This window comes from Saimiri boliviensis, chromosome 2 (genome assembly GCF_048565385.1).
Source record: "Saimiri boliviensis isolate mSaiBol1 chromosome 2, mSaiBol1.pri, whole genome shotgun sequence".
NCBI classification, from domain to species: domain Eukaryota; kingdom Metazoa; phylum Chordata; class Mammalia; order Primates; family Cebidae; genus Saimiri; species Saimiri boliviensis.
Genome location: NC_133450.1, coordinates 78,108,537 through 78,127,205, shown reverse-complemented (window position 1 = coordinate 78,127,205; position 18,669 = coordinate 78,108,537). Strand labels below are relative to the sequence as shown.

The 18,669-nt window shown below is 36.0% G+C and overlaps 1 protein-coding gene across 4 annotated transcripts in view; it reads left to right on the top strand.

The window, feature by feature from the left end:
- Positions 1 to 397: 397 nt before the first annotated feature.
- Positions 398 to 18,669, top strand: part of SLC12A1 (solute carrier family 12 member 1) — a 105,361-nt gene continuing 87,089 nt past the window's right edge. For all 4 annotated transcript variants that reach the window (XM_010339497.3, XM_003928888.4, XM_003928887.4 and 1 more), the window contains exons 1-4: positions 398 to 494; positions 1,551 to 2,156; positions 14,065 to 14,196; positions 14,352 to 14,427. In XM_010339497.3, the coding sequence (XP_010337799.2) occupies positions 1,737 to 2,156; positions 14,065 to 14,196; positions 14,352 to 14,427 (628 nt within the window). In that variant the 5' untranslated portion in view covers positions 398 to 494; positions 1,551 to 1,736. The remainder of the gene's footprint in view (positions 495 to 1,550; positions 2,157 to 14,064; positions 14,197 to 14,351; positions 14,428 to 18,669) is intronic.

The following is an 18,669-nucleotide window of genomic DNA, read 5'->3' as shown; positions in this document are numbered from 1 at the left end:
TGCTACAAGCAAGATAAAATCATTTCAGATACTACTTTCTAGTTACAGAGTTTAGAAATTTGCTCTGGAGAGCTGTATTTTGATACACATACTAAACAATAGGAAGTCACTAGGACTCATCTGAAATAAGATTGTGGAACTCAATTTATCTAGTCCCAAATGACTAACGCAATGCTCAAAGTTTTTGGATGATTGCTGTTAAGCAATCCAATTCTCCTTATGAATTAAAGAAACTCTATGTTACTTTCTGTCTAAAAGGTTTAATGATTTACTACAAGTTACCAGTTGATATGGTACTTACAGTTCCTCAGGGCTAATGACTGGGTGGGGCTTACAGTACTATTCCAGGCCAATCATTGGACAGCCATCTCTTTCAAGAAAGTTTCTAACCAATAAGCAGAAGCCTAGCATTCTGAGCTGAAAGCTAAGTGCCCCATATAGTCCTGGGTGACGCTGAAGCAGGTTACCTTTCCTCAGAAGAAGGCTCCTTGGTGGTAAGTTGAGCATTTCTGGGCAGGGTAAAAATCATACTTAATATTATGTCATAAAGTAAAATCTGAAGAGTAGGTGAGGGTGTCAAGGACTATGAAGAGAACTGTTTGGTAAAAACTAAAATGATAATAGCCTCACTTATAATTTCCCCAGGAAATGGTACTTGGGAAATGAAGTTGAGGGGTTTAATTCAAAGACACGGCTTTAATAACTGCAGGAGAGAGGCAAATTTTTGTTTATATTTATCTCATTTTTCTAGAACTTTCCTTGAAAAGCCGAATTTTAAGTTATCAATAAGGAAACATAATTCTAAAGAAAGTGTTTTAAGACAGGCCAGTATTATGAAATTGTGAAAATTATTATGAAGTCTATTCATCTCACAGTCAAATATAAACCACTCAATTATTTAGGACATTTTATTAAAATGAGTCAGCAGAGCATGAGTATTTTACCTAAATATGGCTAGGGACATTTTAAGGGCTGTGACTTATTTCTTTACCCCAAATACTTGTAATTTTTTTAGGGTTTCATGTTAGTATTTGCAAAACCAATGTATGAGCAAATGAAATGTTTTAAAGAATAGTAAAATATCCAAGAATTTACAGAGACATCATCCTGATGGGATGTATTTTTTACATACATATTCTAAAACATAATTTTTCACTTCTTGCATAGGTAACAAAATTTGGAACAAACTATTTAATTGAACATGTACAGATTTTTATAAACTAGCAAAAACATATTTTTAGAAGTCTTGGTTTTTTGCTTTGTATTTCATGTAGTGTCATTCCTATCAGAATACTTTGCAGTTTTAGCATTTAGTACTGTCAGCCAACTATGTCTTAGGCTGAGAACATTCTTATCAGTTCTTACTGTATTCAGTAGGTAGAATTACATCTTTTCTAGAGTCATAGTGAACTCCAGTGCACTGATAAATTTTACTAAAAAGAATTTAAAACTATATGTCTTGTAAAAGAAAATTATTCCCTTATATCCCACCCCTACCTAAATACATTTGTATTACTTGGAACAAGTTTAATTTTCTTTTTCAATGACAGCTTTGAAGAACATCCTGAAGACTGTATAGGAGACAATATATCAAGAATCTATTTATTGAATCATCTAGAACAAGAGCCAAGAGCTCCCTAATGGAAGCACATTAGTGTTTATTTTGAGGAAGAAGTATATAAATTTTTTTAAACAACCATAAAGTAGATAGCTCACTAAAAAATCAATTTTGGAAGATGTCACTGAACAACTCTTCCAATATATTTCTGGATTCAGTGCCCAGTAATACCAATCGCTTTCAAGTTAATGTCATAAATGAGAACCATGAGAGCAGTGCAGCTGCAAATGATGACACTGATCCACCACATTATGAAGAAACCTCTTTTGGGGATGAAGCTCAGAAAAGACTCAGAATCAGCTTTAGGCCTGGGAATCAGGAGTGCTATGACAATTTCCTCCAAAGTGGAGACACTGCTAAAACAGATGCCAGTTTTCATGCTTATGATTCTCACACAAAGACATACTACCTACAAACTTTTGGCCACAACACCATGGATGCGGTTCCCAAGATTGAGTACTATCGCAACACCGGCAGCGTCAGTGGGCCCAAGGCCAACCGACCCAGCCTGCTTGAGATTCACGAGCAACTCGCAAAGGTAAGCTTGAAGGACGCAGGCAAGTGTCCTCCCTTATTCATAACTTCAGGTCATTTCCTTCTTTTTCATTACACTATGACTGCGAAACAGTCAAAGAAGTCTATTCAAACACCATCCATCTTACTTACAAAACTGTCCCTACTTTTCAGTAAATAGAAAATACACAAGAAAGCATTTCACAGATGCTTTTTTTCTTTGGATTTTTTTTTTTTAAACAAAGTCTCACTCTGTTGCCCAGGCTGGAGTGCAGTGGCATGATCTTGGCTCACTACAACCTCCGCCTCCCAGGTTCAAGCAATTCTCTGCCTCAGCCTCCTGAGTAGCTGTGATTACAGGCACCTGCTACCATGCCCGGCTAATTTTTGTATTTTTAGTAGAAACGGGGTTTCACCATCTTGGCCAGGCTTGTCTCAAACTCCTGACCTCATGATCCACCCACCTCGGCCTGCCAGAGTGCTGGGATTACAGGCCTGAGCTACCACACCCAGTCTTTTAAAAAATTTTTTTAGTTGTTGAGGCAAAGTCTCACTCTGTCACCCAAGCTCTGAAGTGTGTTAGTGAGACCCTGGCTCACTACAGCTTTGAACTCCTGGGCTCAAGCAATCCTCCCACATCAACCTCCTGAGTAGCTGGGACTACAGGCATGTACCACCACACCTGACTTTATTTTTTGTAGAGACAGTGTCTTGCTATGTTGCTCAAGTTGGTCTCGAACTCCTGACTTCAAGGGATCCTTCCACCTCAGCCTCCCAAAGATCTGGGATTGCAGGCATGAGCCACTGTGCTGGGCTCCACAAATTTTCTGACTTAGGATAGAGAACTAAAGAACGAACTCTAAATGTTAGGCAATATGTTCTACCTTGTTTACGATTATAGTCTATTTAATTCACACTTGGTTAAACATGTCAAACTGAATTTGGAGCTGGTTTCACATCAGTATTAATGTCTCCATGTCGACTGTATGAAAAGCAAAACACTTGTGCTCACAGTAGTTAATACTGTGGGTGCCAGCCTTTAGTATATACAGGTATTTGTTATATTCTTAGAGGGCAGAGATTTATAAGATTCAGCATTTTATCCCTTCCTCTTTAAAACTTTGCCTGAGGCTCCTGAATGTGCTTAAGCATATAAAAATAACCAAATTAAATTTAAGTACAGAAGCAGCAGAAGTGGCTAAACTTTTCATTATTTAAGGAATACAGCCAGGGTTCCCAAGTCTGTTAGAAGTAGGAGGCAGCACTTTTTCTAATCTTATATCTTAGTAGATTTTGTCTTCCATAACTTTCTCCAAAATATATTGATCAGTTTTATCTTCCTGCTCTTGCAGACAAGTTTGAAATAAATATCATTCTTAATGGAACATAATTACCTACTAAAGAGAATGATTAGATGTCACATATTCAAATGAGTTTACTCTTGCTCAAGTTGAAGAGAGAGAAGAAAATGACTGAAGCAGTTATTTTTGTATGTATTCATCGGTTCATTCCTTCAATGTTTTTTTTAAGTGATCATCTACTCCAGAGAGTCTAGGAATACTACTCTCAGGAAAGATGCTAATAAAAGGGAAAATCTTTCTTTAGGTTCTGTTCACCTTTCCTTCCACAAGAAAATCCATCTCCAAAATGTATTTGCCTTAGCTTCTAGGGTCCCTGACTCTGGATCCTCCCCCGAGAGACTGAGTGACTTCCTGAGGAGGAGCCCGTGTTGTTAATTTTGTTTCTTTATCCCCTTTCCCCACCAGACCTTGCTAGTCCTGTCTACTAAATCAGCAACAGTCTGCCAAATGGCTGGTTTCTTTATAGATAAAAGTTTTAGACTTTATCTGGCATATTTGATGCTTTAATCAAAAGAAGTTAGCAATACGACAATTTCAGACAACATGGTAGCCCCCACGAAGATTTTTTGGAAGGCAGGTAATTTGAACTCTTGAAATCCGGCAGAGGTGTTCCTGTCCTTTTCTATGTGCAGGAAAGAAAAGGAAAATGTCAGAAAAAGGAGAAGAAAAAGGAAAAGAAGGTTGACAGAAGCAGGCACCAGGAGTTTACAAGATATAGAAAGGGCGGAAAGAGAAGAAATATAGGGCATTATAAAAAGAGATTTCATTTTTTTTCTGAAGAATTAAAATGAACAAAAGTTCTTGTTAAAAAAGACCTGAAATTCTATCCCACAGTACCACATCACACATGATAATTTTTAAAGCTGCCTCCTTTTTTAAAGTTAGTATCATAATTTAAATATTCTCATTCATCTACTTCCTCAATTTACAACAAAAGAAAATAGAATTCTAACTTCATTAAAAAAGAAATGGAATAAATTCACATTGCTCTTAGGACTACATTCCTGACAGAGAAAAGTAGCTTATTTATAATTGCAAAAGCCATGGCTTTCATAAGGGAGAAAAGCTCTGAAGGAACAGATGATTAGAAAGCCATCTAAAGCCCTGGCGTGGTGGCTTATGCCTGTAATCCCAGCACTCTGGGAGGCTGAGGTGAGTGGATCAAAAGTTCGAGATCAGCCACCACCAATGTGGTGAAATCTTATCTCTACTAAAAATAAAATAAAAATAAAAAAGTAAAAATTAGGCACGGTAGCACATGCTTGTAATCCTGGCTACTTGGGAGACTGAGGCAGGAGAATCACTTGAACCCAGGAGGCAGAGGTTGCAAGTGAGTCCAGATCATGCCATTGTACTCCAGCCTGGGCAAAAAGAGCAAAACTCTACCTCAAAAAAAAAAAAAAAAGAAAGAAAGAAAAAAAGAAAAAGAAAGCCATCTAAATGACCACACAGTAGGAATGTTACAGCTGCATTAGACAAAAGTGATAGCTGTTTGGAATATTGTATTGCTTTTGAAGAGATAAAATGAAACTAAAGACTAAACTTTAACTTAAAGCATTTTTATTCTCAGACTCCAAGGAAGGGCAAATTGAAACATTAAATATTAGGTCTAGCTCTGAATAATTATTTTGAATGAGTATAGTAATAAGCTATTCTTTTTATAGACTTGACCCTCAGTTATCCAGGAAACTTCATCTTGATTAAATCATGAAGGGGTATCCACATAGCCCAAGTAGGAGCAGAATTCATATTCAATCACAGAATCTGCTACAATGGGCACATTTCTGCAGCCAGGCCCATTCTCGTGTTGCTGAAATTGTTTGGCGTAGTCTGCTTTTCCGTGTGTAGCAGTCTGGGCCTTCTTCAGTTGATCTCTTTATTGCTTGCTAATGAATTTGACTCAGCTATTTCCTGCTTTATCTCCCTCAAATATAAGTAGTGAAACCTGCAATGTGCTATAGCTATGCTGCCGCCTCCTTGTGGCCCTTGACATTTTTATGGTAGTTCCTCAAATCTCAAGTAGAAATCACCAATAGAAGAAACATTATATGATGATACTCAGACACTTACATGATTATACTCAGATACAGATTTTGAATGCAAAAAGATAAATAATTGTGTTTTACCTAAATTGTTCTAAAATAGAAGGTAATTGACATAGTATAACTAGGCAATACTTTTTGTAACTATGATTATAATGCCTTTAAAAGCTGTAATAGCAATAGTATATTCATACTTAATAGCAGAACATGGTTAGTCAGAAACGAGTTGGATTTTGTGTAAATTTTGGTTATAATTTCCAAGTAAGAAAAAGTTATATGACAAAATTATCCTAATAGGTAAAATAAAAAATAGGTTTAAAAGACATTAAGGCTGAACCTTAAATGAAACTCTAGGTGCAGTAGATATTGACAGAATTTGTAATTCCAGTGATTTGAGATCGTAATTGAATAAATCCTTTTTATTTTCTATGTTAGTAAAGAGCTAAATGCCTATACTGGTGACTGTGAATTATAAATTTCTGAAAACTCTACTTAAAAGCAGGAAAAATTATAAATTTCTGAAAACTCTACTTAAAAGCAGGAAAAACAACTGTTTTTTTTTACTTTACTTGCTCTGTTCAAGCCATTGTACAAGCTGTATAACTTCTGCTTCTCCTGCAAGATGCTTGTGAACATTACTTTCTGTAAATATAAAGTTTAGCTTACAGTGGGTAAGAATTTCATAAATGATCATTGATCATGATAGTGGTAATTTTTATACTAGCATTTTATTTTAAAAGTCTAATACTAATAAAATATATAACAAGTACTAAAAAATATGTAATAAAATGTTTCTCATCTAACATCACTATTCAGTTATTCTCTCCAGGACAACCATTACTAACAGTTTCTTGTAAATCCTTCCAGAAATGTTCTAGGCTTATATAAACATACACATATATCTATAAATATCTGGATTTCTATCAACATTTACTTTCTGTTTATGTTTATTTCCAAACGTGTACCAGAACATATTTTCCACATTGTTTTGCACTCTGCAGTTTTTATCAAACATACCCTAGAGACCTTTCTATATTTAAACAAATGTAATAATTATTTGACAGTTGGCAAAAAAAAAAGATTAATCTAGCACCTTTACTTCTGAAAGAAAATTTTGCTTTCAGTATTCAGCCTAATTCCTGTGGCCAACTTTTCATAACCACTTCTATGCTATAGGACTAACCAAAATGGGACTCCTTTTCTGCCCTACTAACTGCCATTGTTGTTAGCATTTAAGAAAAATATAACTAAAAAGGACTCACAGAAATATATAGACTTTCTATGAAAGCCATGTGTTCTGATGTCATGGAAAGAAACTATAAAAAGTATAAAATACTATAAAATTAAGACACATATTATTCTTATAGAAGCTAACTCTATAGAAACTAATCCAAAACAAAAACAATGGAATGACTGTATATTTGGATCATTATGCTGTTAACAACTAAAAATAATTTGTAAATAAAAGCATTAACTTTAAATGCAGTATAGTGATAACCAGCTTTTCATTGAGAACTTGTTATGTGTCAGACACTGATCACACTTAAAAAATTCTCACTCAGTCCTTAAAATAACCCCTCAAGGGAGGTACTATTATTATTGCTATGTTATGGATGCTGAAAGTTTTATAAAATGCTATGGATCTAGTAGAAGAGAAAACAAAGGCTTGCAAAAGTCAATGAACTTCTAAGGTCAAGAAACCCAGGTCACATAGCTCATGAGTTGAACCCATGTCTGCAGAATTGCAGAGTCCTTGCTCTTCATGACTGCTTTCCATCCTCAGGCTGCTTTCCCATGGCACTTTTCTTTATCTCACTGAACAGCTGTAGAGAATGATGGGACTCAGGCATAAAGGAGAAAATCACACTCTGTCATGATGGGCTGAGCAGTAGGTGCTTCCTTGTTTCAGTCCTTTTTTCTGATACTGTGATGAAAGATCATATTGCTTGTCGTACAGAATTAATTACGTCTCAGTCATTTTTTTGGTCACAATCAAAAGCATTTATTAAGCATATATTTACAAGAGCTTCTGTGTAAAGTGAGTTAAAGTGACTTGACCTCTCTCCTCTAGAATTTTGTGATATAAACCAAATGACATTGTTATGGATACGAATAAAGGAAATATAGTCAAGTTAACAAACATTAAACCACATAAATTAATGTACCTAATGCTCATCTTCTATAAAAGGGCAAAAATGTACAAATGTTTTCTGTAGAAAATAACCTTTTCTACAGTGTTTCAAAGTTCAAATTTGCAACTTCAGCATTCAAATTGGGAATATCTGAAATTAGAAATAATTACTAAGCTAACAACAGCCAAATAAAATAGACATTAACATTGAAGCAATAAATGCCTTAAAGTCCAGTGACCAGAAGCCACCCCTAAAGTATTTGCTGGAGTTAAACTCTGCACCTAAGAGTTTATTCCGATACTTTTTAGAGTTTCTTAGTATTTGAGGCCAGTTCCCCAGGGAGCTCTCACTGTTAATCTGTGGGGGAAAAAAACAAAAAGAATGTTAATTTTTTATTATACATAGTTTAGTAATAGATGACAAGCAGAGTAGTAGTTCCCTTACATTGGAAAATACTAACCTTTCAGCTTTCTTTTTCATGTCAGTCTATTACACATACCTAACTTTTGTCCTAAATTATCAAAAACACAAGTCAATTTGTGTGTGAGATACGTGTTTTCAGCTATGTTAAATACACTATGATTACAAATTGTGACCATTGGTAGTGTTTTATAGGCATAATGTGTAATAACTTTCAAAACAAGAAAAACAAACCTTTCATTGTCTTAATTTAAAATACTGCCTTTTATCACAAAGGGATAGAAATGTACAAACATAATAATGTTGATCAGTAAGATATGGAAATCTGGTTAGAATCATATGTTTTTTATTCTGAAATGAGCCTTAGGAATCATCTGGTTCTTACTGGGATTGGTTTTTAGGTAACGGAGTGGCAGGCCTGGGAGGGGCTTAGGTGGAATAAGTTTGGCTATATGTTAATCATTGTTGAAACTCAATAATGAGTACTTAAGATTTATTTGGTTATTCTCATTACTTTTACATATGTTTGAATATTACAATAATAAAAGAAAGTTTACAACAACAGGGGGATCACCTAGGTGTAAATATTTATGGAACTATCTATCGATGGTGGTCTAAGAAGTCTATCAACCTGAGATTAAAGGCTCAAAATTCAAAAGAATGTATAAGTGGCAAATATTTTCTTGTTAGAACTTAAAAAACATTCATTTTCCCCTGCTTTGGTGATAGACATAAAGATATAAGTAACAAATAGTATCTAGTTGGAAATTATAGAGGAAGTATATTTATTTTCCTCTGCTTTGATAATAGCTATAAAGGTATCTAATGATTTTCTAGGTTCTGGAAAATCACATTATATATTAAATAAAATAATTTAATCTTTCATCATCAGGAGCTCATTGCCCTTTAAACTGCATGTGATTGAAGATTCATTAGTTTGTCAAAATTGGAGTAGGGATAATCTTTTATCAAGTGGTCTTTCTTTGCATTTTTTAAACATACTTTATTTTGCTTTTCCTGAATCCTTAATGCACAGATAAAATTCTTGGTAAATAAATAATCATTCCCTAAAGCAACATAACTTAGCATACATTTATAAAATGTTATGGGTCATCGTTTATGGTAATGGAGTGTGAACAAGCAAATTAATTCAAAGTATGAGGGGAAAAACTGGTTTCAGGCAGCAATCATAAAACTCTTAGTCTTTGAGACTTTGGTCTCAAGAACATGAACCAGCCGGGAGACTTCAGGCCACTTGCTACAAAGCTCAAATCCCCACAAACCCTCCACCCAAAGTCATGTTCAGTACTTTGATGATGAGTTTATATGATTTACGAAGGAGACATTTATTCAAGAGTGGAACCAAGATTTGCTTTGCCATGTCAAAGCAGTAAGATGGCAAACAGAGAAAAATAATTTTGCCTTAGAGTAAACTACTTTGAGATAAGATTTTCACAAAGTCTACTGGATGTATTCTTATTGGCAATATTCAAGCACGGTTAAAAACCTTGATGAAGGATGCACCCTGAGTCAATTGCACAACCAAAACTAGATTCCAAGTATCCTAGTTTATATGGCATAGGATTTTTTGGCTCTTTTGAATGAGAGAAAGCAATGGAAAGGGCTTCTGTGCTTGTAAATTTACTATCAGATCTTAATAGTCAACAAAAAAACACATACGTTTGAGTTTTTTTCCCCCTCTATGGTATAAATATATTTAAAACTCTGAAACTCTAGTGAGTCAAACACATTATTAATACCTAAGGGAGAGTTGAACAACCTACATTTACTACACTTTTGAATAATTTAGAAAATGATTGCTTTACTAACTTGCACATATATTGGTTTCTCTGCCATCCTCTCATAGAATATTCTTTTTGCATCATATTGTGAAGTCCTAGTGATAAATTGAAGAACCATTACACTGTGACCAGGAAAGGCATCCATCAGGAAGGAATGCTTATTTTAGAGGAAATTTTAAATATCCTATTCATCCTGTAGCCTACTTTGTAAGATTTTTTTTTACAGTCTTGGATATTCTCATCAATTCAGATCTAAGGGTCATAGGTAGCACTGGAGTTTATCAGGTAGCAGAGCAATTTCCTGGACCAAATATTCAAGTCTAATCGGAAAACATGGGTTTTATTACCAAGACTATCTTGAAAAAAAGGCATGTGACGAAGGCTGTGTCTCTTGGGATCCCCAATTAATCTATGCCAAAAAAAAAAAAATGCCCTCTCCCAAAGTTAGTAGCTGCTGATGGTCTGGCCATGGGATCTTAATAAACTAGAATACTGATAATTTTTTTTTTTTTTTTTTGAGACGGAGTTTCGCTCTTGTTACCCAGGCTGGAGTGCAATGGCACGATCTCGGCTCACCGCAACCTCTGCCTCCTGGGCTCAGGCAATTCTCCTGCCTCAGCCTCCTGAGTAGCTGGGATTACAGACACGCGCCACCACGCCCAGCAAACTTTTGTATTTTTAGTAGAGACGGGGTTTCACCACGTTGACCAGGATGGTCTCGATCTCTTGACCTCGTGATCCACCCGCCTCAGCCTCCCAAAGTGCTGGGATTACAGGCTTGAGCCACCGTGCCCGGCAATACTGATAATTTTTTTTTTTTAAGTTTTTCTCAAATCAAACCAAATAAATAGCTCTCCTAACCAAATAATCTATCTTCAACGTTCATGGACATTTTAACACATTCTTCAATTCCCTGCTCTCATTGATTATACATTTTAGTTATGAGAAAATGAAAGTTACGTTTGACCTATTCTGCTGCCATATGTATAGAATTCTTTCAGAGAAAAATAGAATTTTTAATGGACTGAAAAACAGCCTCAAATGTTTCATGCATCTGAAATTGACTGCATGGTGTACAACTGTGCTGTCCAATATGGTAGTCTCTAACCACATGGGGTTATTGAGCACTTGGAATGTAGCTATTCGAAATTGAGATATACACACTGAATATCAAAGACTTAATATTAAAAAAGGAATGTAAACTGTTTCCTAATATTTTTATACTGATTATATGTTGAAATAATATTCTATATATATTTTATTAAGTAAAATACTAAAACACTCCTGTGATTCACTTCCCTACAAGATGGGGTGCGCCTATTGCTAATAAATACTTATATTGCAAATATTAGAAATATATTCTCCAAAGATTAAATATATTAAAGATTAAATAAATCTTTAAAATGCAAGGGTCCACATCTAAACCCAATTTATTGCACCAATTTCTTTTTACTTCTTAAAAAGTAAAAAATTTTGAATTACTTACTTAGTTAGCATTTGTAGCTGATACAGATTACCAGTTTCTGCCCTACCAGGTTAGCCTCAATTTTTTGGACTGCATTTATTCTTACGTTGGTGTGAATATATTATGTTAGCTTTTAATTATTTGCGCAAATAGGGACTGAGGATATCTAAGATTAACATATTCCTCAGGTAATTAAAAACTAGATTTTAATTATTAACTTCAGTCTCCTCTGTTATTTCATTTTTCCCAATACTGTCAGAAAATTATTTTATTATCTTATTATCTGTCTTAGGATTCATTCCCTTCTTCTCCCCTTTTAAATGTGACCTGCCAGAAGAAACAATGAGGAATGAACTGTCCCATAGAGATGAAAGATAAGTAGGAGGCAAGAATGGAGAAGAAACTAGGATATCTGCTCCTAAGTGGTAGAGAGCATGAACTTTCAAGTCCACCTTATGAATTCAGTGTTGTTTTCTTATTATCGTTTTTGTTTGTTTGACACAGGGCCTCACTCCGTCACCCATGCTGGAATGCAGTGGCACGAATGTGTTTCACTGCAGCCTTGACCTTCTCAACTGCAGCATTCCTTCCACCTCAGCCTCCCAAGTAGCTGGGACTGCAAGTGCATGCCACCACACCCAGTTAATTTTTAAAATTTTTTTGTAGAGGTGGGTTTTCGCCATGTGGCCTAGGCTGGTCTCGAACTTCTGGGCTCCAGCAATCCTCCTGCCTCAACCTTCCAAAGTGCTGGGATTACAGGCACTAGCCACTGCACCCGGCTGATTCAGCATTGTTTATTGATGGCCTGCTCTATGGCAAGCCTTTGGTTGGTACTGAGAAAAAGTAACCCACGATTTAAAATCATTCCTATAGTAATGGTAATTAAGAGCTGAATCTTTCTCTGATTCACTTGTCACACAATGACTCTTATGACACTGTATTATGTTGGTTATCCAAGTGTCACCATAGTATCATGAACAAAGTCTCATGGAAGAAGAAAGTTTGAAGAGAAATCCTTACAAAGACAAAGAAAATCACTTACTTCAGGAAGGGTAAATAACTAAATAAAAAGACAAGGAGAAGAACAGGGTGGAAGAAGACAAGAAGTCAAAGTCATTTGGGGTATATAGCCCAGATGAGGGTAGTTTGCCATGGGTAAGCTATACTTTAGCCCAAAGAGGCAAGAGCCTTTGAGTATGGCAAGGGCAGGAGTTTCAGTCATCCTAAAATGAAGCTTTGATAATAAATATGGATGTTTATTTCACACCAGTCCCATTTTAAAGGAGGAAAAAATGCCTTTGTCCAAAACTTTGTAACTAGCAATAATCAGAAGATATCACCCTGGTCTTAAACTAGTTTAGACCACTTAAATAAGATATAGTCATTCTATAATCATGGTAATTGAGGGCTCAATCTAAGAGACTTCCCAATAGTTTCAAAATGTTTCCTAGAAAAGAAACCTTTTTCAAAGCTCAAAGAAGTACAGTCTTCAGAAAGAGCCAGGTAGAAGCCAGATAAGCTAAATTAAGTAGATGCATTTGAAATTATTCAAAGTCATATCTTAAAAAGAAATTAGAAATCGAGGAGTATTCTCAATTTGACAGAAAAGGAACTCTTTTCTCGCACCTTGAACTCAGATACTATCTTAATGAGAAGGGAAGTCTTTTTCAAAATCAGACCACAGGAAAAAAAAAAAAAACTATATAAAAGTTTAAACCCTTATTTATACTACCTACTTCTTATTTCTATTCGACTAGTAATCAGTTATGAAACTTCTTCTATAAGACACTAGCACATTGAACAATTCTCAAAGGCATAACTGAATTTCAAAGAAACTTCTGCGGGAATAACATTCTTGTCGTCATCCAGGGCATTCCCTGGATTTGTAGAATACTTTAAACTCTTTTGTTTTGTCTTCTTAGAAAACATGTCAGCCAGACACGGTGGCTCATGCCTGTAATCGCAGCACTTTGGGAGGCTGATGGGGGCAGATCATGAGGTGAAGAGATCAAGACCATGCTGGCCAACATGGTGAAACCCCATCTCTACTAAAAATACAAAAATTAGCTGGGCATGGTAGCATGCGCCTGCAGTCCCAGCTACTCGGGAAGCTGAGGCACAAGAATCACCTTAACCCAGGAGACGGAGGCTGCAGTGAGCTGAGATCTTCCCACTGCACTCCAGCCTAAGTGACAGAGCGAGACTGTCTCAGGAAAATAGATGGACAGATGGATGGATGGATGGATGAAGGAATAAAATGAAGTACAGGGAGGTTCATGGAAAGAAGTGCAGATCCTCTGCTTAGCTCAGGAAGGTTCTCTATTTGGTCGTAGCATGACTCCCAAAGACCTTCATTTACTCTGGCTTTTCCTTCTTTGTAGACCTTCTCTCTTAAGTTCTCTTTATGTGCTATACTTATCCAAATCTGACTTTTCACCAGAGGAAATATTCCCATTAGTGGAAGAACGTCTTAGGTTCCCTTTACCACCCCTGCAGCCTTAAAAACACTTTAAAATCACTCACAAAATGAATCTTTCAGCTTTTGGGGCAAAAAATAAAAATGTCGTTAAAATGACCAGAATATATTTAGTTTGTTTGCGTTTTTTTTTTCTTTTAAGTTTTATTTCAGTCGTTTTGATTTGCTGTGAAAAGTTTTATGGAACTGTTGTTCATTGACCAACTACTGTGTTTTTGCTATCTACAAAATGCAGAATGTGGTGGTCGCCCCAAGTTCAGCTGACAGAGTTGCTAATGGTGATGGGATACCTGGAGATGAACAAGCTGAAAATAAGGAAGACGATCAAGCTGGTGTCGTGAAGTTTGGTTGGGTGAAAGGTGTGCTGGTGAGAAAACTCCTCTGTTTACAAATAAAAACTATTCATTCAGTGTTCTGGTGGATTAAGAGTGGTCAAGTCCCGGGCACAGGGTTATGAAGAGCTCCGGGTTTTGTCCCACTGTTGTTTGTCCTGTCTCTTTTCAGTACCACTTCTATCCACAGGTAAGATGCATGCTGAATATCTGGGGAGTCATGCTCTTCATTCGCCTCTCCTGGATTGTTGGAGAAGCTGGAATTGGTAAGCATGTTTCCCCTCCTAAGTAGTTTGCTATGTAAATTATAAATTCAATGAGCAACCTGTTTTCTCCATTAATGCTGAATGTGAGGTGAAGGTCACAGAAATAATTTACACTTGGGCACCTTTTCCTTTGCTTCTTTGATGATGTTTGTCAGAAAGAAAAGGTGAAGAGTTAACTCCTATGAAACTGGAATTTTCCAGTTTGCCAAACAGGTGAATGATCTAGGAGGTGTTTCTATCTTTTGATAGAGTTATAGGTATACAGATATATAATAGCAGGTTAATTTTAGGTAATAATATTTGTATTTGGGGACATACTGACATTTGCCTCTCATTTGTTACAGAGTATCCTTCTTGTAATAATTGGTAAAACTTCACAGAACAAAAATAACTTGTGGGAAAACTGGTGAAAATGTGAGCTGACTAATAAAAATGCTGAATTGTTGAACTTTTTCCAAAGAAAATAATTGTGTTACTTTCAACACCAGCAGTAAGAAAACAAAGGTTAATCAAATATTGCCAGATATAAGCTTAAAGTGATAGATGAAATGACTAAGATAATGTATATTACTGTTATTTTTTCTAAATGAAAAATGGATAATAATGACATTATTTTAAGTGATTATCTGATTTTTTTTTTTTATAAAGATGGGATTTCACCATGTTGACCAGGCTGGTCTTGAACTCCTGACCTCAGGTGATCCACCCACCTCGGCCTCCCAAAGTGTTAGGATTACAGGCGTGAGCCACCGCACCCGGCATTTATCTGATGTTTTAAATATTACATTCCATTTTAAATATGATTTCTTCTAGCAAATCTTTTTTGTTGAAAGTATATTAGTACAATTTTTATGAAAAATGTAATTGAATTTTATCAAAGTTTCCCATTTAATGAGATAAAAATTAATGATGTTCTATTCCATATATGGGAAATACATGATGAATTCACTTTTGGGAGAACAGTCAGTCTCAAGAGTATGGAAGTTCTATTGTGCTTTCAGATAGCATTCCAAAGGGTATCTCAATTCACATTTTAAAAGGTAGTTGGTTATTATTTATTGCCTTTGCTCCTCAAAACACATTCAACATCACCGGAAGACTAACTCAAAAAAGAAAGGGCTAAGCTGTAAATTGAAAAACTGGAGCCAGTTCCCATAGTTTTTCCATGTTTCATGTTTGGCAACTGCTGGGTTCCTGACAGAGGGCTGCCTGCCGGTTTTATGATGCATAGCAAATGAATGCTCACAGCCCTAGGGTCCAAAATAAGTATATGCTGTTCCATGGAAAATCTGCATCTTAATATTGCCAAGGTTTTGCTCCAGGGTTTCATGCAAAATTAGGTTTTTAAGGGCAGTTTAGTAACTTATTGAGATCATCAAGAAACATTACTTTGTTTGGAGGTGTGAGAGTAGCCAAGGGCAAGAGTAATTCTTTTTAATGCAACTTATTTAACATCCATATGTTTGGGCAATAATCTGAACTTTAATCAGATCTTACATTACTCTTCACAGTCAACTCAGTTTTGAGTTTACTGCAAAATTGTCGAGTATGAAGAATGCTATCTTCTGCTAAATGGTTTATTATACTATCAGACATTAATTTTATTTTAGTAAAGATCTTTTTATTAAAGTAGTTAAATTATAAATTAGAAGACAGTAAAAGTCTACCTAATAAGTGTTCAATGGGGTTTCCTTTGAATGGAGGTTTGTGTCTGTTTTTCTTTCTTTCTTTCTTTCTTTCTTTCTTTCTTTCTTTCTTTCTTTCTTTCTTTTCTTTCTTCCTTTCTTTCTCATTCATTCTCAGAAGATAGACTTTAGTGAGTACTAGAAACTTACTGTCAACCTTATTCAGTTTTACTGGCCTTTGCTATGAACCTAAAACTAAATGAGTTAACTTGCCATCTGGGTCCCATTTGGGTTTTCCTTGTTGGGGAAGAAAAGAAACAACTATATCGATTTGTTCTTCCTTTGGGGGTAGATTGAGGAAGAAATCTGAATACATTTTTAAGCCCAGACCCTGGGAATAGAGCCAGAGGAATCTGGAGCCAAGAGTCACAGTAGCTATAGCCTTTGTGTAACCATTCTGGGCTATTAGTTTTGACGGCCGTGTTCCCAAAAGCAAAGGGTGGAATGAGCTGATAATGTTGTCTAGTTCTTCTCTGTCTTGGATACCTTGCTGGGGCAAGATGGTTTCCAAAAATTTTAACCATCAGGCAAGGAAGTTGGGTGTGAAAAGCTGGTATGACCTGAAGCAAGTCACCTATATTCAGTGTTTCCCTTTCTTTTCTAAATATTAAGGAGCAATGAATTCTTTGAAGATAAAGCTAAAGTACCTTTCTGAATAGGTAGACACAAGTTGAGGTAGGCTAAGGGTAGCTTAGTTGTCTTACTGTGGGATGCAAAAGAATTATCTGGGAAGTTAGGTTAGGAAACTGCAGAATCCTGGGATTTACTTTTAAAGATCCAAACTCAGTAGGTCTGAGCATTCTTAATAAGCACCCCAGGCATTTCCTGAAGCAGGTGGTTCAAGAACCACAATTTCAGAAACAATAAACTGAATGTTCTCCAAGCTGCCTTCTACCCTGGAATTTTATGTTTGTTGTGAGAGAGAAGCAGATCCCTTGCTGTTCAAAAGTATAAAACTTTGTTCGAAGATTTCAAATGGTTTGTAGAAATATATACAATGCAAAAGGATGAATTAAGAATTGTTGAGAAACTTAGAGTCAGAAGGAAAATAACAGCAAGGAAATAATAAGGTTGGAGTAGGTTTAATGTTATGAAATGCAAATTATATGGTCCTGTAGAGTTTCTGGGGTATGCTAAACATTTTCTGTCAAGCTTCTTCCAAACAAAGTAAGGAGCAAAACAAATGCAAAATAAATCACCTTTACTGGCACAAGGACCTGAAGCCACATAGTGATATAGAGGCACTGCTCACCATAGTATCCCTGCAATAGATATGAAGAATTAATTTAGTGCAACTATTTTTTATAACTTCTAGCTTTTAAGAGCCTCCATTAAAGAGGGTATTGTAGGGAAGAAAAAATGGTTATCTTCTACCCATCTTAGGCTCATTGGCTGGGGGGCCTATAAATTAGGCTGACAAAAGTCAGATTGGTAAGAGAAAAACAATGTATTAACATGTACATGGTACATACACATGGGAGCACTCAGAGATGAGTGACTTAAAGGGGTGGTTAGAACCTGGGCTTACATATCATCTTAACAAAAGAACAATTAAATTCTAAAGAGGTGACAAGACAAAGGAAAATGACTTTTTATTCATAGGGTGGCAAATGGTGGCAAGGTAAATGCATAGGGAAGGGAATGGAAGGTGAGAGTTAGCACAGCTTGCTGTGTAGATGCCTGTGGTGCCTTGTCAGGCTGATTAGAGTTCAGAATTGTCTCTGGTGATCGGCTTCTCTGCTCCCTGGTAGAGAGGGGAGAGAGGAGAAATTTATGTCCTGTTTTTAGATCAATAGAAAGGGGATTGAGAGCTTTTCTTGTATCTGCTTCTTTTCTGTTGTCTCAGCTCCAAATAATTCTTATGCCAAAGTGTTATATTCTGATACCCTTCCGCACCCTCCTAGCTATGTGTTTTTTGAAGCTCAAAGCAGTCACACCTTCCTTCAATTCTGGCCCCTACCATTTTCTCCCTCTTCTTCTAATTGTCAAGCTTCTGAGCCATAAAATCCTTGGAGCAGCTTTTTAAATTCCGTTTTATTTGTGCCTTGTGTTTCTTGCATTGCCTGTCACAAAGATGGGTCTATAGTAGGTTTTTACAAAGCAGTAAATATTATGACTATTGTGGATATGATCAAAAAGCAATACCATTGTGTACTGTGTTCCATGGGCTATGCTAGCCACTTTACACATGCATTCTTTCTAATTTCATTGCTATTTTTGGCTTAGTTATTTATTTTAAATGACTTACAATAATAAGTAACTTTCCAGAATTCACAGTCAATAAGTTAATGTAGTTTAATTTGATTCTTTCCACTTTACCCATCTGCCAGATGAATAACTTGCTATACAATATGTAGTTCACCCGTGTGTGAACAAACGTGCATAAAAAGATAGTCACCTGGAAGGGTGAACATTTAATCTCTAGTTATGCTGACAGCTTGGAATTTTAGGCCAATTGTCATGTTTATAGGTGCCTAGAACTTCTTCAAAGATAGGATTCTGTCAAGTACAATGGGGCAAGCCTGTAGCCCCAGCTACTTGGGAGGCTGAGGCAGGA